Here is a 23,403-nt window from a genome sequence, read left to right on the forward strand (position 1 = left end):
AGATGTGCAAATGTCTGTGTTTTCTTTTTATTTATTGGGTATGACACGTATTTCATTCAGAAATAAAACATCAGTTAAGCTTCAATAAATAAATTAATTTATTAATATAGACCAAAATTCAAATGATTGAAACAGGAGTTCCTGTCATTCTAAGTAGGTCTCAACTTCTGTACGTTTTACATAAGTGGGAATAATAAGGTGCAGCTATAACCCCTCCTTGGTTTGTGTTTGTGAGGAGGGTAGCGTGCCTGTCGCTCTTTTAATTGGCATGGCTCGGTGCCAAATGATGGATGGATGGTTTGGTGGAGAGACTCAATGTGTCTGCTTCAGAGTTGATGGCGGCCATCTGCCGGTGCCATGGGCTATTCTCAAGGCTGTGTGTTTGTCCACACATGAGTCCTCCTGCTTTGTGCGTTCTTGTGTGTTTATGCAGACGTGCAGCTACTGTGGCAGCCAACCCTCAGAAACTTTGGAGCACAAATAAGTTTTATGATCGCAATGAAGCCTGGATTGCTCTCTTTGTGTGATTCTTTGTTTTGTTTTTTTGTAATAGTGATGCAGCGGTAAGTGATCAAAACTGACAAGTTTCCCGTTTTCTTCTGCCAGTTGGCTCTGATCGCTAACCTGGAGGTCAAATACTGAAAGGTTTTAATGATTTCCTTGTTCATTAAATACATCAAAACTAAAAACTTACAGTTTTCAAAATCTGTAAATACATGAACAAACAATATGTTCTTTAAAGTACTTTTTTCTGGGGATCAGTAAACCATCGTAAAAAAGTTAGATACAATCTTTGACTCATTGATTGACAAATTCTTTAGACTTGTTCCCTTTTATGTCCAATATTTGTTACACTTAATTATTGAATTAAAACAAAATTTACACAAATGAGATTCTTTATGTTAAAGTACTTTTCAAGAAAATTATAATCGACCAACATCTGAATTGGCGGCTCATATTTTGAAGAAAAAAAACAAAACGTTTTTGGCCAGTTAACGCCTGACTGATGCATCTCTGTTTCCTAATGATAACTTTTTAACACTAATATTCCCATACTTAGATTTAAATAGAACTCTGCCTTAAGTAGTTGCCGTTTATCATTAATTTTTGCCTTTCAATAATTTTTTTCTCATGACCAAAGACAATGGTTTATTTTATTCGTTGGTAAAATATGTTGACTGAAAAGATGGTTGTGAGACTACTTTACTCTTGACCAAACTTTTTTAGTTAACCAACTTTAAGTTTAGATGTAACTAATTGGCCAAATTACAATTATTTTACTAAAAGTTTTTGCCACTTTAAAATTTTAATGACCAATAAACCTATAGCTAACCTATCCTGAGTCATTCTGTTGATCTTTCAATACATTTTATACCAATAAAAATGTCACATTCAGAGGTGCCGCCTCAGTCAGATCATATACACATACAGATCAATAGAATTAATTCTACAAAAAATATTCTCTTTTGTCTGATAGTTTGGGACATTTTTTGTCAGTTCACATTGAGCCTGGAAGAAAGTTGACTATCTCAGGCCCACCCATGTCCTCCTTCAAAGCTCACACCCATTTTATCTGCCAAAAAATCTGTATCTGTCTTCTGCCATTTGTGTTTTTTTTGGCCCAGTCTTCACTCTAAATCCCCAGAATTATATTCAGGGAAGGTTGTCTTTCAGCTTTCTTTACTCTGGCAATTCCTCTGAGCACTTAACACCTTCTGTTCACACCGAGTTGGTTGCAGCTCTGGAATATAGTGGCACTGGAGAATTATCCCTCCCTCTGAGCTTTATGTATTGTAAGGATTTTACGTTTTGCTCGTTTCTTTTCCACACCTTCATAAAATTTGTTGCCTTCCCCGACAGAAAGGCTTTTTTTTTTTGGCTTTTCTGTTTCAGTTCACTTCTGACTTTGTTATAAGACCAGAATTGCTTTAGTCCAAATCTGCCATCACGCATTAATATGAAATAAATGACAATTTATTTATTTTTGCATGAATGTTGATGATTAGCTTAAATTAGGAAATGAAAATGCTGTATTTCTTAGTCACTTGAGCCACAGCTGTCTCTATATGTAAGGTGATTTAGACACAAAAGAAAACAATACCTACTCCAACAGTGATAAGAGATGTGAAAATGTTCATATGATCTATAACTGATATTTGTCAGCTGTTTTTACAATAGTGCCCTGGAAAAATATTAACACTTTTTTGTGCATTTTTATTTCATTTCAATCACAAACTCCTATATATTTTATTGAGATTTAATTTGATAGACCAACACAAAGTAGAGCACCGTTGTGACATTTTTTATTCTGATATCCCAAAACAAAATTCAGTAGAACCAATTGCCTTAACCTAATAAGTAAGAATCACCAATTTTTCACCAATCACCAAAACAAAATCTTATGTATATTTTAATATTAATATAAGGATGATTGATAGTTTTAGATTATTCTATCTGAAACACTCAGACACATCCATAATAATAATAGTCGTTACAGTTAATCAATACTCCAACTACAAGTCAAAGAAATTCAAAACAAAGTCAAGGGAAAATAATTCATAAGTGTTGCATAAAATAATAGACTATAATTTATAGTCTATAATTAATATAATTATTATAAATTAATTTATAATTTTAATGCTTTGTTAACATAATACACAGTATCAAGAATTACATCCAGGCAAGAGAAGTGGCTATGAAAATCCTCAGAGGTTTGTTTGAGAACTTTAATGTACAAACATGAAACACCAAAATTTGAACATCTTACAAAACACTATTCAGTCAAGAGGTTTGCAAGATTAGTTTTTAAAAGTCGTGCTTGAAATGTTTTCACAAGCCACGTAGAGCAGAGAGGAGGCAGAGCAAACATGCAGCAGAAGGCTTTCTGGTCCGAAGAGACACAAATTAAACTTTTATTTGGCATGCACATCATCCCCAGCACACCACTGCGATGGTGAAACATGGTGTCGGCAGCATCATTCTGTGCGAATGCTTTATATAAAAAACTGGTCCTAATTTATGGGAATCAGCATTAATTTGAGGTAAGAAGCTAAATTTGGAGTATGGTGTTAAATACAGGACAGTCCTGGAATTACCAGTAAATAAGCTATAGTTTTATGAGTTTTACCATCTCCCCACTGGAAGGTTGTTTTTTTTTTTAATGTTCTATATTGGTTTGTCTTTCTTTGGGAATAATGCAGGTTTCTAACTGTCAGCTCTATGGAGAGTAACCTCTCATTTCTGTGTGTGTTTACAGCTCCTGGGCTTCGTGTACGCCTGCTATGTTGTCAGTGCCATCACTGAGGAGGAGGACAGTTGTGAGTGACACACACATGCGCACACACCCCTACATGCACATACATGCACACAGAAACAGTACTGAGAAGGAACTTTGCAGCAAAAATTGGATCACACCCAGATTCAGCCCCAGACACAATAAACGCCAGAGCTTAAAACAGTTGAGTTGCATCTTCCTCACCCATTTCCAGTCACACCCCTCTGTCTCACAGCTTCAGTTTCTCCGTCACCCTCCTCTTTCCTCCCCCACACCAGCTGAGGCCTCTCACTCTTTTTTTTCTTCAGTACTGAAGGGCCCATTTGTTACTTCTCAGTGCTTCCATAAGTCTAGTCTGTTTTTTTTTTTTCAGTTTCAGTTTCACATGTGCAGTCATTGCTTTGTCTGTCTGCATCATGTCTTTGTTACTTTTTGTACATTTGAGTCTTCAATTAGGATTTTTTGTCTCTTTTCTCCCCATGTGCCCTTGTTTTTTTCACTCTAGCTTTCTGAAGACTAAGCAGATCTGTTGTATATTTATAGGTGCCACGACTACACCTCATGTGTGGTCATGCGTGTGACCACTTTTGATCACTTTCCTCTTGTTAGATCTATGTCTTTGTCCTGAAGTTCTCACCATGCAGAGCAATCTCCTTTTGTACGTCAAATATTGGTTCAGTCTTATTCTTGCCCTGTCATGCAGTAACAGGCAGAAAGAACGAGGGAAGGGTGTGGGAAATGATGAGGAGGTGGCACTAAATAAGTCATGGGAAGATTGGGAACCAGAAATGGAAGCTTGTGATAAATTGCCAAGCTGCTGTGACCTTACAGAGAGCGGGTCAGGGGTCCTGCCTGAGGTTAGTTGATCATAGGTCAGGAAACATTTAATCTTGGGACCAGTGGTGGTCATAAATATCTGATTTGTTCTGCAGCGACACCAGGCTGCATTTTTCTCATGTATAAGAATCTGCTTTTAGAGATATTTTGGAAATGGGCATGGAGAAGGAGATTGTGGGTGTAAAGTAATTGAATAAACAAGGTCTACAGAGGTGATTTATGAGGATTTGTTAGGATTGTTTGAATCATTGTTTGAATTGAGCTGTTGCTGATTCAGTTGACTCTAAAGGGTTCAATGCAGTTCACTGATTTTATTAACTGGATAGCCTTTTGGCGTTTTCTAACTGCTGAAATAATTTATTTGAACTGGATTATTGTTGACCTGAATTTGCATTTCACAGTTTTGTTTCTTTATTAACTAACTTGCCATGCTGTTTTTTGAAAACAAAATGAAAATAAAAATGAGAAAACTAATCCAAAATGGCTTGAATTATGTCAAAAATGAATTTACATTTTCCTTCAAAAATGAAAAAATAAGGTTTTGGTGTGGAAAGGTAGAAAAAGTTAGAAAGTAGCCAATGAGAATGGTTCTTGTACTAAGTATCCCAATAATGTAGTTAAGTGTTGACACTGGGAAGAAAAAAAAGAGTGAATGGGACCATTCATATTTGATCAAATTTACAACACTTTTTTCTAAGAATATAGAGCAACAATAAATAGGGAGGACATGATGAGCTTGGAGCAGGAAGCAGGCCATTGTGTCATCTAAAGTTTTCCAGTGAAGTCTGAAAAATTCCCCCATAGCGTCATAATTAGTTAGTTAAATCTACTTAGTTGACTAAAATTACTTCAAACTGATCAATTGTTCCTAGAACTAAATCACATATTTGATCAAAGCACTGTCTAAAACTAAATTAAAAAGTGCTGTCAGAACTGACACTAATGGGAAGATGAATGAAGATGATCTTGGAGTTTGCTAGATGCTTGCAACAGAAGTTGAGGTGTAACTTCAACCAGGACATGATCATAAACACAAAACCAGAACTTCAGTGGAATGTTTTATATCAAAATACATTCAGGTATTAGAATGGCTCAGTTAAAATCCAGATTCAATTGAGAATGTGTGGCAAGACTGAAAAATTGACTTTCACAGACGTCAGTCCAGGCTGATTGAGCTTGAGCTGTTTAGTGAAGAAGAGTAGGCAAAAAATTCAGTCTCAGCCACAGAATTTCAGCCATAAAATTAGTAAAAAGTGGTTTGCCAAGGTGAATACAAATGCATGCCATGTTTTTTGAGTTTTATTTGGGGGAAAAAAAGAATTTGTCCTTCAAATTTAAAATTTTGTGCTTTTTATGTTGGTGTGTAACATAAAATCCCAGTAAAAACACCAGAATTTATGCTTGTAATGTAACAAACAGAAAAACTTTAAGATAAGATAAGATAAATCTTTATTGTCATTGTCACAAGAACAACGAAATTCAAAAGGTGCCATCAGTCAGTGCACAAGGTATGAATAACATTTTGATTTTGCAAATGAACTGAACTCCAAATTAAAGTCTTTATGTGCTAAAACAGAAAATTCTTGTAATATGAAGAACCCTGATGTGGTTTTAGTGTGTGACATGCACACCAGTGTTACAAGCTGTTCAGCGGTGGTCACATTCCAGAAACCCACAGGCTGTGAGTGGTTAGTATCACCACCCAGCTGCCCCGCCCCTCAACTCTGGGAAGTACCATTTAATCACCAGTCACCCCTAAATAATCTTTCCACAGCAATGCAGCTTTAGTTAACAGAGAGAAAAAAAAAACTTTCAGTACAAAAACTTCTCCTCGTCTCTTTTTTCCCCTTTGTAATTCATACATTTTGTTGAGTGCTGTTTACTTGGGTTTGTTGAAAATCATATCCGCTCTCAAAAAAACAGGAACAAAAATAACAAGGAAGTGACAACAAAAGCACAGAGTTAAGAAAAAAAACATGGAGTGATTTTTATTAGTTTTAATTATCCCGCAGTTGTTCTCTGATCTAGGCTTTGTCAAAGTGAAAGGCTGCAGCATTTCTTCCCAGCTCTTTGTTATTGTAATCAGCCCTTTGCCTGTGTGTGCACAACCATATTTGCTCACACAGACACAGGTGCACAGCACACACAGCACAAAGACCAGCTCTTGCACTTTTCTGCTCTCTTTTTCTCTACGTATTTGATGTGCACATTAAAGCAAATCTCCTCACTGAGCTCACTGACTGCCTCGGCACCTCTCCTCCTCTATGCGCCGCTCCCTCGTTTGTGTCAGTTCCAATTCCTGAGTGCTTCACAGGTAGATGCAATATCCTCACGTCTAAATCTAATTCTGGCTTGTTTAAGGAGCCCGTCTCTCTCAGCCTGTTTTTCAATCTCAGTCTTCCGATCCTTAATGAGGTGCGCTTGTACAAAGTTGCTGGTCTCTGGTCACTCGTTATATCAGCCTTATTAAGCACCTCGCCAGTCGATAAATCCCACAGCTGATTGCACCCAATTGAGGCAAAAGGTAGAAAGAATCCCCTGGAAAACAGAAAATAAATGGAAGGATGAAAGGAGGAGTGCATGAGAGGAGCTGAGGGAGGTGTTTAGCAGAAATGAGAAAAAGGAGATGAGGCATCATTCAGCAAAAAAAAAAAAGAAGAGCGAAACAGAAAACAAGATGAGCTTGTCACGAAGAGGGAGATAAAACAGGAATTCTTCTCACGCTGTACACTCTCCAGGGAGAAGACAGAGTTATATCTGAGTGCTCAGACTTGGGTAAAAAGATTGCAATGAAACACACGATGCAATAACAAGCATCATATACCATCAGCTGAGGGCTTAACCAGACTTTCAGACTTTATTAATAATAATAAGGGTGTGAGTGTGTTTGTGATGTCCCAAATTCTCTCTTCCCCCATAACTTAGAGAGAGGCTGCATATCTGCACTCACTCATACTGATGTTCTGCTTGTATTCCTGTATGTTTAGCAGACTTTGACTCGTTGGCTGATTTGTTGAGCATTTCTATGTATGAATTTGTTCTCCAGTTATCAGCGGCATGCAGGCACACCGGCAGAGTGAGTAGTGGGTAAAATCCTCTTTGCAAAGTAGGTCATGGAGTTAGCTGCCTAGTGCTGGGATAAGCTCACTTCATCTAATTATGATGCCGCCCTTCATGCTGAGTCACATCAGCAGCAGACCATGGATGGATGGATGGATGGATGGCTTTGTAGTTTTTTTAAGCTAAGTTTTTTTTTAAGGAACACTGATTCTTACAACTTCTACTCCAATCACTTTTGTGTGCCTCTATTTCTCCCAGATGAAAATATATAATTTAAATACCTGTTCTTTACACAAAAACACACTTTCCAAGTTTAAGAAACTCACAATGTCGAAAAAACTATGATGGATTCTTTCTGCCAGAATTTTAATTCAACTTTGACACAAATACTTACACAACATCCACTTTATTAAGTACATTGTTCAAATCCTCCTTAACAAAAATAGGTTGTCAATCAATCAAATGGCAACAATTCAGTTCATTCATGGCATTGTGAAGACAACGTAATCCACACCAAGTGTCAGAATAGGGATGAGTTTTAAATTACTTTAAACTTGGGATAGTTGTTGATCAGCAGTTTTAGAAACTGCTGATTTTCTGGGATCTTAACATCCATTTCATAACTTTACAGATAAAGGTATGAAAAAGATATCGAAGTTTGAAACAGATGGGCTAAAGAAATGGAAGACCATGCCACACTTCACTGTCGAACTGGAAACTAGGACAGCATATCGGAGTAAACATAAAAACATGGAAGACTCCTGCCTTGAACAGTTCACATCAGTGAAGGTGTGGAAGATATTTTTAAAGGGACACACTTTGGGCCTCTTAGTTTCCCAGATCACTGCTGAAAGATAAAAGTCTAATGTTGCTGACCATCTCCATCCGTTTATGACCGTTGCATTCATGTCTTCTGTTGGCGACTTCCAACAGGATAATGCACTATGTCACAGAGCTCAGATCATTTCAGACTGGTTTCCCAAATAACACAATAAACTCAGTGTACTTTAATGACCTCCACAGTCACCTAATCTCAATCTAATAAAGCACATTTTTAAAAAATATTAGATTTACATCAGGAATGCGCAGCTGACAAGTCTTTAGCAACTGGCTGAATAGATAAGCCTTTATCTATTCAGTAATCAAATCTTTCTTGATTACTGAATAGATAAAGTTAGAGCTACTTTATTGATGATGATAGAAGTACACAGGTGGGGCGGGTGGAGGGGTTATCACCTAACCAGGCTGCACCACAGCAGACAACCACATGTGTCTTCAAGGAAAATTTCTACCTGAAATAGCGTAACTTTTTCCTAAAGCCTCTCAGTTGACAGGAATTGTCCACCTCCGAACGGAGCACAAGGACACCACATTGAGCTCTTAATAAAACAAACCATTTCCTTTATTTTCTAAATGTCATCAAACTGGTGTCAAAATTTGACGAAGCACGCTCATCTAAATGTGCATGTATTATTGCTCAACAATAGCCTTAAATGCAGCAATATGAAACATTTTGCAAATAAAAACACAAATGATGCACAAAAGAGCCTGTGAAAAGCAGTAAATCCTCATTAGAGGGAAACTAGACACTAGAAGGCAGCCATACTGAAATAGTTAAAGCTGCTGAAGAGCTGGCAGTTTTATTTAAAAACTAAGTGGAGACCAGTTGTTTGCCGACCACTTAAAATAAATGCCTGCTTCTCCTGCATCTGCCAAGGTAGAGAATACAGAGAATGGCTGCTTCCAGATTTTCTGGCTAGCCATTTCTGCAGCTGCACAAAGAAACAGAGGTGCTGCTGCAAGTAAAAGATATTATAAAAAAAAAAGAAGCAGCAGCTGGTGTGGAACCGAAATACAAATAACTCTCACAGAAGACAGTTTTATTGCTGAAGAGTTATAAAATGTTTGAGTGTCGGTAGGCAGCAATAACGCATCATGGAGATTCATTTCAAGTTTGGGGATGAATTTATGCAAATTTAGTGAGAAATGTAGTATGGATCAGCAGTCTCTGTAATGCTGAGTGCAGTCTCGTCCATCAAGCAGTCGTGCAAGGAGGGCATCTGATAAATGTTGAAGCAGACCCAATCATACACCCAAAAAAAAAATACTTTGTTCAACCTCAGGTAAAACACAAGTCCACCAAAAATATAAAACATTCAAGCCATCATTCATGGAAGTATCTTTTCATGCTTTCATTGATAATTAACTTCAAACAAACGCATCACATCAAGTCTCATGCAAACATAACAAAACTGCTAAGCTGGTCATTACAGTAAATTTATAGCAGCAACGGTTGTGTAGTGGTCTGTGTGGACAGTGACAGATGGAGAGCCAGTGTAGCAGACGGGCTTTGAAGTACCGACCTTATCCGTCTGGTCTGTTTTAGTCTCTGCTGTCCCTTGCATGTTTTTCTTGATCTTCCCCACGCTTTGCCTTTTTCCCACCAACCTTATTTTTACCCTCCTGCTCTTTTGTCTAATTTTCTCTTTGAATTCAGCACAAATAACCAAACATTTTACATACTTGTCAGGAGATTGCAGAAGTTTTCATTTGAACTAAAACATTTCCGTCTTACATTACACCCTGAACCGCGTTTCTGACCAGCATACCTGTCAATTCTTGCGTATGCCTGAACAAGTAAAAAATCTGCTAGGAAGAGATCGCCTTAGCCATTTGCCCTGTCAAAAAAATAAAAAATACACATCTGCCAATCATCTGTAAATACTAATGCCTTTATTTCATGTTGACATTTTTGGCAATAGGGTTAAGACTCCTAGAACTTATAATAACAAAAGTGCTTCAAAAAGGATTAAGATTTCTTTACACAGATTTCTTCATTCTGAACATTGCGTAAAATGAATACATGTCTCATGTTTAAAGGATAAACAGATCTGTTTCATATCCATACTTTTCATATTCAACTGGGAATGTGAGACAGGACAGAGACACAAGAAAAAAGAAGACAGGGTTCAAGACAGAACTAGAAGGCAAACTAAATGGTCCATAGAGAGCGAATGTTATTCTCAGCTGATAGTGCCTTTATGTATTTCAAAACTTTTCAGGTTGGTTGTCCTTCTTAATGGTGATCCAATGGAGCAAAATAAATAATGAACAAAGGCAATTTTTTCCAAAACAGTGGATTTTGACAACATACTGTTCTATGCAGGAGGGACAATGATGTTCCTGTTAATTGTGTTTGAACAAAATGTTCAGAAAAGGTTGTCTTGGTTCTTCTTAGCTATAGCTGTTTGATTTAAGCAATGTGAAGTTCAGTTACTAGTGTTTTAGGTACATTCTGTTCAGCACAGCAACAGGCTGGCAGCTGTCTGAGAAACGGTAGACTGTAGCATCCAAGACTGTCTTTTTCACTTTGCTTATCTCCACAAAGGTGAGAAACCATTACGTCTTTAACATAGCAAATTCTGGTGAGTAGCTTGGATGTCTCTGACAAGCTCTCGCCTGTATTCATTCTAGTTTTGGTTCTGATGAACTGAATGAGCATGGTATGAAGTTTTCTGATTGAGCCTCATAGGGATCATAATGCTTTGTTTTGTGCAACGTTTGCTCAGAACCAAAGGAAAACACAACTGAAAAGAAGAAAGAACATATATTTCTTAAAAACATAAATACTGTTTTATTTTTCTGCTTGTGATCTGACCATGATTTTCTTTACCAGCTGTGTGTTTAAGCTATTTTTGAGTGAATATGCACAGTCAAAAAATTGGGCTGCATGCAATATTCACAAAGAATCCTGGTGGAAGAGAAAGCTTACAAATAATAGGATCTATGTCACACAGGCTCTGTGGTGAAACAAATAGATTGACAGACATAAATTAGACTTAGATTGTTGGGAAAAATATGATTAGCACCAGATCCCAAGTGTCTCATGTTCATACTTAATGCATCCTATAATTCTCTCTGAACTAGTCTTTGTCTGACTGACGAATATGTTAACCTGACCACAAAGTCCCAAGAGGTGTTATTGTGTCTAAAAATGGCAAATATAATTATCAGTTAACTATATTGCACAGCATAGCTCATCATAGTGGGGGGTAGATCCCCACCCACTTATAATGAGAGAGCTATTTGTGTAGAAATACCAGGGGAGACGTGCGCTTGAGGCAGGTGTGTGTCTGTATCTGGTTTGCAGATGAAATGGTAAATCCCTGGGACGCAGGGCAGGGTCACAGGAAAAGCATAGGCCAGCATAACCCCAACCAGCCCCCTGGTTCCCACCCTGACCACCTATCAGTGTCCAGCAGACCACCTCTGTCTCCACTTATCAGGATAGGGTCGATTCCCAGTAGGTTTTCCCATGTGCGTTTTTCCTTAGCGGCTGTTCATTTGTGGAATGTAACAGATCTTTCCATTTCTCCTCTTTTATTAGAGCACTATTTGTTTGGTGCCTTTCTGAACGGAATCAAATTCAGTCTCAGTTTCTTCCCCTGCAGTTTACACACGACTCACAGTTCCTGGACATGCTGTCCTCTTTTACACGCACTCCCTTAACGTAATCTTTTCAGCCCCTGTCAGTCAGACCGACAGGCGTGACGCACCCCTGCCTCCGCTTTCTTTCCTCTGCCATTGTAACCAGTCTCAAGAGGTTTTCCTTCCACCATCTCAACACTTCTTCCCATTGGTGAAAGGTTCACCGCACTTTGCAACAAGCATGCTCTTCTGTTCCTTGCATTACATGGCAATCGCCAGTTGATCTACAATCTGAACTCTTTAAAAGGAGGATAAGCAAAAAAGGCTATTTATTTGGTGGCTGAAGGCTGCTTCTGTTTCTATGCGATAAAAAGGCTGAGGTTATTTTAACAGCTGGCAAGCTTTCACCTGTTCCTAAGCTTTCCTGTTGGCCGCAGGCGGATGCACAGATTAAAAAAAGTTTCAGCAAGATGTTTTTTTTTTTTTCTAACTTGGTCAAAGATAAAATAACTAGGAAGCTTTTCTCTTAAAAGGCCACCAGTGGATCCATTTTCTTTTACATTTTATTCCATGTTCATATAGTGACTTATCTTTTTTGTCATCCGTGACGTTATGTTACTTTGATGTGCTTTTATTTTGTTTTCTGTTGTTTTCTGTTGTTCTGTCTTTTTATTTGCTCCATAAATCATATGTTTGATCTTTTATTTTCAGTTGATTTTATTGGTGGATTTGATCCATTCCCACTCTACCATGTCAATGAAAAATCATCTCATCTCCTGTTAAAGCCCATGCACCTGTAAGTATGTCACCCAAAAGGCATTTCATCTACATCTACAATGTCTACAACTTAACTGTTCACGCCAATAATTCTATGTTCTTCAAAGTATTAAAATAAAAAGCTTTGTACCGGTCCATCTCAATAAATTGGAATATCACTGAAATATTAATTCAGTAGAGAGCATAGAGATGAACAGGCGGATCATCTCTATGCTGCATTGTTGCAGTAACTGATGCAATAAGAGCCCAGAGCTGGTATTCAGTGTATGTACTGCACATGCTTCTCTGCACAATATGTTCTGCAATATTTTTTTTTCTGATAAAACGACTTATTTTCTTTTTTATTAGCTGTCAACCATAATCATCTAAATTAACTGGAATACATCTATTGAAATGTATAACTCTATAAGTTATACATTTTAGTTTCAAAGTCTGAACTGAAGTTCTAAACTAAATAGTGTCTTAATGGCACTACAAATTATTAACATTCCTTGTTCTTCAAAACTTAAATAATACCTGAATTTATTAATTAACCACAGTCTGAAACATGCTACGTTCTGTTGTAGTACTTTATACAAAGCCCTACTATGGCACAGTTGTGACTTGATTGCTTGCATACGTGTGTGTGTGGGCATGGGGGCGTGTGTGTGTGTGTGTGTGTGTGTGTGTGTGTGTCCGTCCATGTCACAAGCAGCTAAGAGAAGCACATTAACCACATACACATTTCTGTCCAAAAATTGGATTAATTAATTAAATGTTGCAAAGAAGTTCATGACAATAAGCCACAGAACTCATGTAATAATTCTCAGCCAACATGACATGAATATTTAATGAGCTTCCTGACAGTTTAATCAACTACGTCTCTAATGGGAGGGAGGACGTTTTCCTCTCTCCAATCTACAGGGAGTTATGTTCTGAATGAATTCATCCAGGGCTGGTTTTGCATGTGCACACTTGTGCATATATGTGCGCGTGTGTGTGTAAGTAGGAAACCCAAGAAGTGCTAATCCTCTTTTCCCTCTTTCCATGTTTCCTGCTCTTCCAGGTCTACGTAAATAGGAAAGGCATCCACCGAGGGAGGTGATACAGCAAATTCCCATGGAGCCAAAATGGCTTACTTCACACACACACACACCCACCCCCACACCCACCGTCCCGCACACACGCCCCCATGCCAACCCCAACTCACGCACACATCCCACAGCTTCTCATAGCACCAGGCGTCTCCTTCTGGGTTTCAGTTCTTAACATGTAATTTACTTGTGTGTGGCCCTGAAAAGTCAGTTTCACAATAACAGTCCATTGTTACAAGATTTGGGAATTGCCATTAGTGGTATTTGTGTTTATATAAAGGTATCATTTATTTTCTTTCTGTCAGCTTTCACTATGAGCTAACTCTACTGTATAGGACATATTTCAGCAGATGAAAACACTACATAGGATGATGGAGCAACCAGCATTCCCAGTCTGTAGCTGTGTGTCACAGAGGATGGTGATTTAGCATATTACTGCTGGTTTGGCTGAGATCTTGACCGTTGGGCTGAATTATGGCAGAGTTTGCAGAATGAACCATTGTGCTGCTGCCTGTTTACTTTAGGATCTGTATGCATAAATACAGAAGCAAAGCAGGAAGAGCCAAGGGAGCGGAGAAGTGAAGGCTCGGGGAAACAACAAAAGCACCAGTACAACAGGCACATCTGCCAAAAATAGAAAATGTAAATAAGGAAATTCAAAGTTTCAAAGAACTGGAAAAGAGTGTTCACCTTGCAAAGAGGTGCTCAAACACAATAAATGGCATGCAAGTGTTACTTTTATATCTGAAGCATTTTATTACAACAGTTTTTCTGAGTCAGTATTTCTGAAGTGCCAGGTGTTGTGTTTGCCAAAGACCTGAAAGCTTTTGTTCTGACTTCAACTCTTCTCCCCTAGCAGCAGACAGGTCTGGGTAGGGCGTTCATTACAAACAATCCTTCAAAAGTTGCAAGGCATATTTTTAACTTGGCGCAAACAACCGAGATTGTTATACCTTTTCATATTGCAAACAGCGGAGCTTGAGCTGTTTGGATATGGATGTTATGTGTGGATGAATTAAATCTCTACCTGAATAGATCAGGGGGCTTCGTTCCCTGTCAGTTCAACACTTATATTCTGTCTGTACACGGTGGAAGCCTGAGCTGTGATCAGTTGTAGGATTTATCAAAGTTTGCATTGTATGTAATTACAACTGATTGAAGTTGGTTAACCAGTTACTAAGACTCGTGTCTCCACCCGTTTGGCTTTTATTCTGAATCAGCTTCATTTTAACTTTTTACTAACAAAACTGAGCACACACAATTAACATTACTCACTTCAGCACTTTTTAGAACATATCCATCAGTTTACCCACCAGTCTTGTATTGTCAGAGCTTCCTTTGCCTTAATGTTATGTGAATCACTACTGCCCTCTGGTGTTCAAATGGATCATGTGCATAGTGAGAAGCTTTCATATCTCCTCCAGAAATGGCATGTTTCTGTTTGGAAAACAGAAAATAGTCAACTGTACAAGGTAGAAGAGTTTAAAAGTGTGTTTTCTCAGTCAACATACATTCCATTCCACATGACTCAGGTTGGATACCAACTGAATTTAAACTTCAGCTTCTCATTTGTTTAGTTTTAGCATGCTTTAACAAAGAATTACAGTGCCTTGCAAAGTATTATTACCCCTTAAACCTTTTCATGTTATCAGAACTTTAAAATGTAATGGATTTTATTGCTGTTTAATGTGATAGACCAACACAAATTGGTGCATCAGTTTGGAAATGCTTAAATATAAAAATCTGTAAAGTATGGTTAACATCTCGGTCCAGTCTCCCTGAATAAGTACAACCATCTGTTGCAACAAACACAGCTTTAAGTCTTGGGGTTTGCACATTTACAGCCCAGCAGTATCAAGTTTTAAGAGTTATCACATATTTTCAATTGGATTTAGGCCTGGATTTTCTCTTGGTCACTGTCAAATATGGATATATTTGAATTAAAAACATTTCATTGTTACTGGATGGTGAAGTCTAAAGTCTTTTGCAGCCTCTAGTAGTTTTTCTTCCATGATGTCACTGCATTTAGCTCCATCCATCTTCCAATTACCGTATTTTCCGCACCTAAAAACCTCCAATTTTCTCAAAAGCCGAGAGAGCGCCTTATAATCCAGTGCGCCTTATATATGGACCAATATTGAGCCACAAGAGGTCTCGCAACTACGGTAAGCACCCGCCTACTTCATTTTCCCCCGTAGAAGAAGAAGCGCGCGGTGCACGCTGGGTTTTGTGTAAGCAGGGGTGTCAAACTCCAGTCCTCAAGGGCCGCTGTCCTGCAACTTTTAGATGTGCCTCTGCTGCACCACAGCTGAATAGAATAATTAGGTCATTAGCAAGGCTCTGGAGAACTGATCTACACAGGAGGAGGTAACTAACCCATTTCCTTCCAGTGTTTTGTACCTATGGCACATCTAAAAACTGCAGGAGACCGGCCCTTGAGGACTGGACTTTGACACCTGTGGTGTAAAGACCCCAAAAGGGCTCCTATTAAGAGACACGCTTACGACGCAGAGTTTAAGCTCAAGGCGATCAGTCACGCAGTAGAACACGGGAATAGAGCAGCAGCGAGAGAATTTAACATTAACGAATCAAGTGGATATATATTGTGATTGCACTGTTTTGTTTGATTTACCGTAACAGTAACAGACTGTTTTTTACGTGTTTATTGAATCGAGGAAAAGTTCCCCTCCACTATATGTTATACATTGCTGTTGTTAAAAGATAAACTGTGTCACGAAAATACCACGTCACTTACTTTACCTCGGGGAAAATAATAAAACAGCTGTTTATTCATTTTGGGAATGAACGTAGTTGTCAGAACGCTGGTTTGTAATCTATTAATAAAGTTTGACTGACCTATCTGACTATTTTGTTGACATTCCCTTTAGCGCAGTTCCATCTAATGGATGCATAACGTAACCCCAGCCTCTACTGTAGCGTCAATTCTATGCGCCTTATAATGCGGTGAGCCTTATATATGAAAAAAGTTTTGAAATACGCCATTCATTGAAGGTGCGCCTTATAATGTGGTGCGCCTTATAGTGCGGACAATACGGGTAAACTCTGATCAGCTTCCCTGACCCTGCTGAAATATAGCATCTCCACAGCATAATGTTCCTACCATCATGCTTCATAGCAGAGTGGTTCTATTCAGGGAGATTGGGGCAGAGAAAGTTTTCCACCACATTTAGTGTGGCATTTAGGCCAAAGCACCTTCTTCCATGCGTTTGCTGTCTCCACTATATGTAGCGAACTTCAGCACTCTTTCATAAAGGCCAGATTTGTGGTGTGGGTGACTAATTAGAATAATTATCTGTGTTGACAGATTCTTCCACCCGAGCCACAGCTTCTAAGGCCCTCTTGACGGTTTCTCTCGTCAGTGCTTTTTTTCTGTTGATGTAGCTACATTTTGAAAGGCTTGCTGTTGTCATTGTGACTAACTTTGTGTTGTTCTTTTCCATAAGGTCGCAAATTACATCTGTGGTTTTGACTTGAAAAAGTTCAAGGACTCTGAATTCTTTTGCAAAGCACTGTATAAACAAAAATCTTGACTAGTGTTCATTTTTACAATTTTCCTGTACTGCCAGCAGCCGTACAGGTACTTATGGCAAGCATTAGATTTCAATGTGATATGAAGAGTTCTTCACTGCCAGACAAACAGAATGTAAATGTTACGATCCTGAAAAACATCTAAACACTTCTGTTTCTGTTGGTTGACTTTGCAATAATTCAGATCTCATTCCTGTAATTTAGAGCTGCACTCATTGTTCGCTCAGTGGATTAGGAAAACAAAGGGTCTAATATTGTAACGTTATCAGTCTTAGTAGAAAAAAAATACTTCTAAGATGTCAAAACTAGTCTTCCTCTGGGTGCAATACAGACTTTTCCTAAAGTCCTGGTTGTAGTTATGGTTCTGCTTGTGCTGGTCCAAACTGAAAATGTGTCCATTTCTTTGTAAATATTTCTTTTTTTCTTTGTGTTAAAAGGTGGTAAATTATGTTCTCCTGTTTTCTGTCTTGTGTTGCTCCAACCTCATGTGACCTGATTGTGTAACCCTGTTTATCCAGAACTGTACTTTGTGTTCATGTAAATATGGTGTTTGTTAATAAAAAGAAAAACCATGCTCTTTTAAAAGTCTTGGGAGTGATTTTAGGAATGTAATGATGACAGTGCACAAGTTAAACCTAAAAATTTTATTGTATAACATTATAAAACCAGCACTCCTTATTTTTATAAATTCACTGAAGATTGCAGGCAGTGCAAATTCAAGGGGAACCTGTGGAACACCAGTGCAGTGGCAGTTTTTAACTACAGCCTTAAGACATAAAAGCACGAACACTGCCTCTGATGACAGCTCTGCAGATGGGGCAGTGACGCAGGCTGGCGGCACAATCGCCACAGACCACCAGGTGACCGCAGGGGATGAAGACAATGGATACCAACTTGTCCATGCAGACTTTACAAGTTCTCTCTTCCTGCAGCTGCCTGAGCAGCTCCTCAGGACTTTGATCCATTACTGGTGGAAAACACAAACAAAAAAGTTCAATTGGTTGGGGTAGGCTCTGTGACTAAAACATCAAGATAGATAAAATTGTGAAAACGCAAAAAAAAATTAAATGCCAATTCATTATAATTGGATTTCACAAGCACGCAGACCTCTCTTTGGGACGGGTGTCTCAGTCCTCACGTTTCCTGCACTGGATCCCAGGCTCCTCTCTTGCTCTACATTGAACAAATTTAAGACGCAACATAAACACTTGGCTTTAATTAAAATTGAGTGTTTTAATTCTGCAGTTGGTCAAAGTTGTGTTTTTACATCATATTACTCGTTTTAAAATACTTCCAAAGTTGAAGTCCTCTTTTCCAAATGTCCACTTATTTCCAAGTAAATGTGATGCAAAATCAAATGTGATATATTTGTAATAATGTTTATGCTCAACAGACTTCATTTTAAAATCCAAAAGTTGTGAGATTTTAATGTTTAGCTTGTTGCAAAAGTCTGAGCTGATGCTCTGTATTTCTTTCCCAAAAGGTTATCTGGAATTTTTATTTGTATTAGTACTGATGGCACAGGTCAACAGAAAAAAATTTCGGAAGTTGCAATTTGAAGGAGGAACATAGATTTTTTAGAATATATGTTGTTTTGCTCATAAAGCTGGGATTTCTACAAAATCAGCAGTGAATTTGCAAAACTGTGAAAAATACATCCAAGTACAACAGAAAACCTTATTTATTATGCAAAAAGTGAGAAAATTACTCCCTTAATTACTGATTAAAAAAAAGTATTTTCTATAAATAGTAACATGTCTCTGTTCAACAGGGAGGTAGGAATAAGCTGAAAAAAATATCTATTACTCATATAAAACATGGACAAATCTCCAAAAGCACAGTAGTCTGGTGAATATTTAAATTTGTTTCCATCTCTGTTACCTCTGCTGTTTGGCCCTGCCTGCCTCTCCTCCTCTTCTGCTCGCAGAACATCAGTAACCAGCTCAGACACTGAGGTGTAGTACTGGCCTGTCAGCAGGTACTTGGTCTGGACCAGACTCTCCACCACGCCAGCTTCAAACCCCATCTGCAGCACAGTCTGCACAACAGGAGAGAGCATGGCTGATGAAGCTCCCAGACCTCCGACCATATCTGAAGGGTAAGACAGTGAGAGAAGAGAGAAAGATGACTTCAAACTAGAGACCGAATACCATACTGGCTTTACACACGACCTGAGGCCTCAGATGGTACGATATCACACAAAACTGGAAGAGAAAAACAAAAAACATTCACCTTACTTTTTGTATTGCAACATATTAAACATTTTTAGCTGCAGTACTTTTCTGTATGCCTGCAGAAAATCTGATTGCTATGGTTCTTCCAACATTTCACGCAATAACTACTGTGTTACATTCACTGTGTGACTACATTCAGTTAAACACCCTGAAATGCATTTAGCAGTGGCCACAGTCCCTGAAGAAAAACAAGCTTAGATAATTTCAGTCAGTTCTGTGCTGCTACCAGTCCTGGCCTGTTCACTTTCATAAAAGACATGTGAATTGTAAAGAGTTGATTAAATAAAGATTTGAATGCATGTCACGTTATTTTTTTTATCATGTTTCTGAAAGCAACATAAAGAAAATGAACCTGCTATATGAGAAAGAAATTTTACTTTAATGTTAACTTGAGGCTTAAAACAGAGATTGTGCAATACTTTTTGTCAGCCAGAAAAGCAATAATCTGCAAAGTTGGACAGAAATAATCAAGAAGTTTAAATCAAAAAAGACATGTTGATACTTTGGATCTGGGATCAGACTGTAGGACCACCATTTTGTTTCAATCTTGGTAAGACTTACCATTTCTCCCACCAACGTCTCTGCCTGTGGAAGTCTGAGATCCTCCCTGGAAACCAAGGTTTTGTTTTTCAATTACAGTGAATTAAATGAATTATTTAAGTCAATAAATAACAAACTGGCATTTATGCACAGGTCTAATGCTTTCATTTATCCATGTAGTTTAAGTCATTATTAATTAAAGGAATAGGACTCTTACCATAGTATCACCCAGGTGGAAATGAGCATCCTGAATGTTGCTGATGTACTCCTGCCCTCGTGACTGGATTAAAAACTCACATCTGAGGAACGTAAGAAGGCCGCTTTTAAGATAGGCAACAGGTATGATCCCTTAACAAAATCCCAGCGGGAGGCTTAATTTTTAAGTCAAAAGGGAAATAGTACATTTTTAAAAAACTAAATGTGATATGATATTGTATTCATTCCCTTTCATTCGGATATTCCTAAATCAAATAAATGCATATGTACCAAAACATGACCGTCCACCTAAATTGTAAGGCTGGGAAAGAAGAGGATTAATCACTAATTCAGCCAAAAGCCCTGTCTTATCCTCTGAGAGATTTCAGAGATCCGCCGTTCAGATGGGAGATTTTGAGAACAAATGTAAGTTGCTCCCTCCTTAAATCCAGGCTTTATGGGCCAAGAAGATGAAAGAAACCTATATGAAGTCTCATTTTATGCCACAAGTCATGTAGGGGACACAGCAAATGTGTAAAAATTTAAAATGCTGTGGTTACATGAGATCAAAATGTTTTTGGCTTAATTGCAATACGACATGTGGAGCAAATCTTACCGTGGACATAACACTGAACACACACAATGACACGAGAATTATTGATTTATAAGTAGTGGTTAAATCTTATAGATGTCATTGTGTATAATAAAAATACAATTTTGTTTTTAGCTGATATTTTCTCATCTCACTGTTACAGCCCTCTTGTTACCTTGGAAACCACTTGGCATGTTCCTGCCAGGGGTCATCCCCTGGCTCCCAGTTCCTCAGTCCTCCATCACAGAAGAAGCATTTGACATTGTCACCATGACCTGAGATTAAAAAAAAATTCTTTAGACAGAGTTTGATTGAATAAAGACTCGCTGGACTTTCAAGCTTGATGGACAAGCCTCTTATGTTATCTATATTTCAAATACAATCTGAATACAACTGCTTTCTGGTTCAGATGGTCAAAGGAATTTATCTCAAGAACAAACGGCTGCATGTAATACATAAGTAAAAATGAACTTAAAATTTCTGACCCTGCCTCTCCCAATCTAGAAGACAGTAATAGTAATGACAGGTTTGTTTGTTTGAAATGTTTGTTAATGGTATTTTATAAATTTGAGTTCTCACTGCATGTTGCCTAGCAGCTCCTGTTTTGTCCAGTTTATTCTGTTCACAACATCCTGACTCAGCTGGAACTATTGTAGCATGAACTCTCACACAGAGGAGGTCACTACAGCAGTCAACGTCTACTGAAACATTCTAGTGGATGCTCAGGTTTTGCCTAAAAACTGCTAAGGAAAGGAGCTCATTAAAAATGTTATATTTTAGTACTTCTGATAGGGAATTGATAGTATGTACCTGTGTAGAAAAACCCTGCTTGGGCCAGAACATCTGGCTGCACCGAGGCTTCAGTAGGCCAGTTGTGGAAAGTGGTAAGTCGAGAGTCCTCTGTCTCCATCTCGGGGTATACTGCTTGTCCAGCTGTTCCCTGATCATCCATAGTCATCCTCTGGAGCTGACTCAACAGCTGGCCATCCACAGAGTCTGAGGAGCCCACCGTCAGTGGAATATTCCCTACAGTTTGACCCAGTATGAAGCTGCAAGTAGGGAAATGACGCTTATGCTCAACGGCTGGGCTGTCACCCTGCTCCCAGAACCTTAAAACCCCTCCACAGCAGAAACACTGAACTTTGTCCCCAGAACCCAGGAAGAAGAAGCCCGCCTTAGCCAGGTCTCCTGAAGCCACGGGTGCATCTGCAGGCCAGTTCTGGAAGGTCCGAAGTCTCTCCACTTCTTCCCTCATCCGAGGCTCCTCAAGGATGCGCAGCATAGTACTCCTGTCATCCGACATTCTGCAGCATGTGAGCTTTTCTCTCTCGTTTTGTCCTGTGCCAGTCAGCCCTTTCGCGGTCCATAGTGGAACACACACTGAAGGTGAGTGCAGAACAGCTGAAATAATATGATGAGCAGCGGGGCGCTGTGCAGCGGCCTACAGGAGAAAGTTTTCTAGAAAATCCTCCAACTGCCAGAATGTATGCTCATTGATCCTTGATTGAATGACACGCCATGCCTGTCCTATGGCTGCACCTCATGGGGAAAAGAACACAGTAAACTAACACAAATTAGTTCATAATTGTAAAGAGGAAGGAAAAGAAAATATGTTTTTCAAAAGTGGTAAATAAAAATCTGATAAACATGAAAAATTATTTATCAAAAACGGCCCTTTTTCAGTGTAGCTATGTTTGTTCAGGGTAGTTCTCCTGTTTAAATGTGAATCTGTGTGGTTTGGGCTCAATTACACAGTTTTTATGAGACAAATAAAATAAGGACGTCATGGGTCTTGATGACCTAGGTTTAGACTTAGATAACTTCTCACCCCCTGATTACTATCATTTGACATTTAACTCAACTTCAGAATTATTCTGCCTTCAACTGTGCTTACAACCAAAGACTTCATGTGATTTGCAATTATGCATATCGTGCATATGTATAAAATTTATCTACTCAAAAATTGCATCCAGATCTGATAATTGCACATGAGATGATTAATGATCACTGTGGCCATATTAGTCTCACATGAGCTGATCTTTCTGATATAAGAGGGCCTGCAGGAAACCAGTCTGCTGACATCTCCTGGCCTCACTTGCACTCACAGATACTGCAGAAAAAAAACACGGTTGATCAGCAGCTCAACTGTGTGCATTAAAATAGAAAAGCACAAAACTAAAGTGACGAGTAGGAATAGACTTCACAAAAAATATTTTTAACACTACTCGTGCAACACTTCTGAAACTATCATAAAATGTATTACCTTCACATTTTTAAAAATTATTCAGTTCTTTATGTTGTATTGACAAAGTTGCTAAAAGCTAGAGTTGGATAGCAACTAGTTACATTTACTCTGTTGCATTTACTTGAGTAGCTTTTATTTACTAGTTTTTTTTTTAGTTCTGGTATGTTTTTATGCTTTTGGGAGAACTTTTACTACGCTGTGCTTTTTACTTTTATTTGAGCAAATTTATTATGAAGTATCTCTACTCTTACTTGAGTAAAATGTCTGGATTCTCTATCCACTGAATGAGAAACAAACATTTTTTAACCCAAAATTCACCAGTCAAAGACACACACCTGCAGTTTTTATTAAAGTTTCTTAATTTTTGTGTTGAAATAAACTGATTTGGAAAAAAATATATATTTTGTCTGATTTTGTTATTTTTTGTTACTTATATGAATTGTCATTTTGGTCCTTAAAATACCCACATTTCCTCTTAACTTTATATTTTGGTCCATTTGATGGTGCAATTTGTAAATATTAAATGACTGATAATTTGATCATTTACTCAGTACTTGAGTAGACTTTTTACCAAATACTTTTTTACTCTTAATTGTAAT

At 38.2% G+C, this 23,403-nt stretch overlaps 2 protein-coding genes across 3 annotated transcripts in view; one reads left to right on the top strand and one right to left on the bottom strand.

The window, feature by feature from the left end:
- The window catches only part of nkain4 (sodium/potassium transporting ATPase interacting 4), a 52,426-nt gene extending 37,017 nt beyond the window's left edge, over window positions 1–15,409 (top strand). Inside the window, exons 5-7 of one of the 2 annotated variants that reach the window (XM_028023040.1) lie at window positions 3,257–3,317; window positions 12,311–12,395; window positions 13,422–15,409. In XM_028023040.1, the coding sequence (XP_027878841.1) occupies window positions 3,257–3,317; window positions 12,311–12,395; window positions 13,422–13,431 (156 nt within the window). In that variant the 3' untranslated portion in view covers window positions 13,432–15,409. The remainder of the gene's footprint in view (window positions 1–3,256; window positions 3,318–12,310; window positions 12,396–13,421) is intronic. The other variant, XM_028023049.1, reaches the window with a different exon arrangement.
- Window positions 15,410–16,827: 1,418 nt separating this feature from the next.
- Window positions 16,828–22,281, bottom strand: birc7 (baculoviral IAP repeat containing 7). The gene is made up of 7 exons (XM_028025169.1): window positions 21,370–22,281; window positions 20,735–20,834; window positions 19,990–20,071; window positions 19,794–19,839; window positions 18,880–19,089; window positions 18,106–18,171; window positions 16,828–17,965 (listed from the first exon to the last, which is right to left on the bottom strand). The coding sequence occupies exons 1-7, from the start codon at window positions 21,860–21,862 to the stop codon at window positions 17,766–17,768; spliced, it is 1,197 nt and encodes a 398-aa protein (XP_027880970.1). The 5' UTR covers window positions 21,863–22,281; the 3' UTR covers window positions 16,828–17,765.
- Window positions 22,282–23,403: the final 1,122 nt, after the last annotated feature.

The sequence above is a fragment of the Xiphophorus couchianus genome, chromosome 1 (assembly GCF_001444195.1).
Source record: "Xiphophorus couchianus chromosome 1, X_couchianus-1.0, whole genome shotgun sequence".
Taxonomy (NCBI): Eukaryota; Metazoa; Chordata; class Actinopteri; order Cyprinodontiformes; family Poeciliidae; genus Xiphophorus; species Xiphophorus couchianus.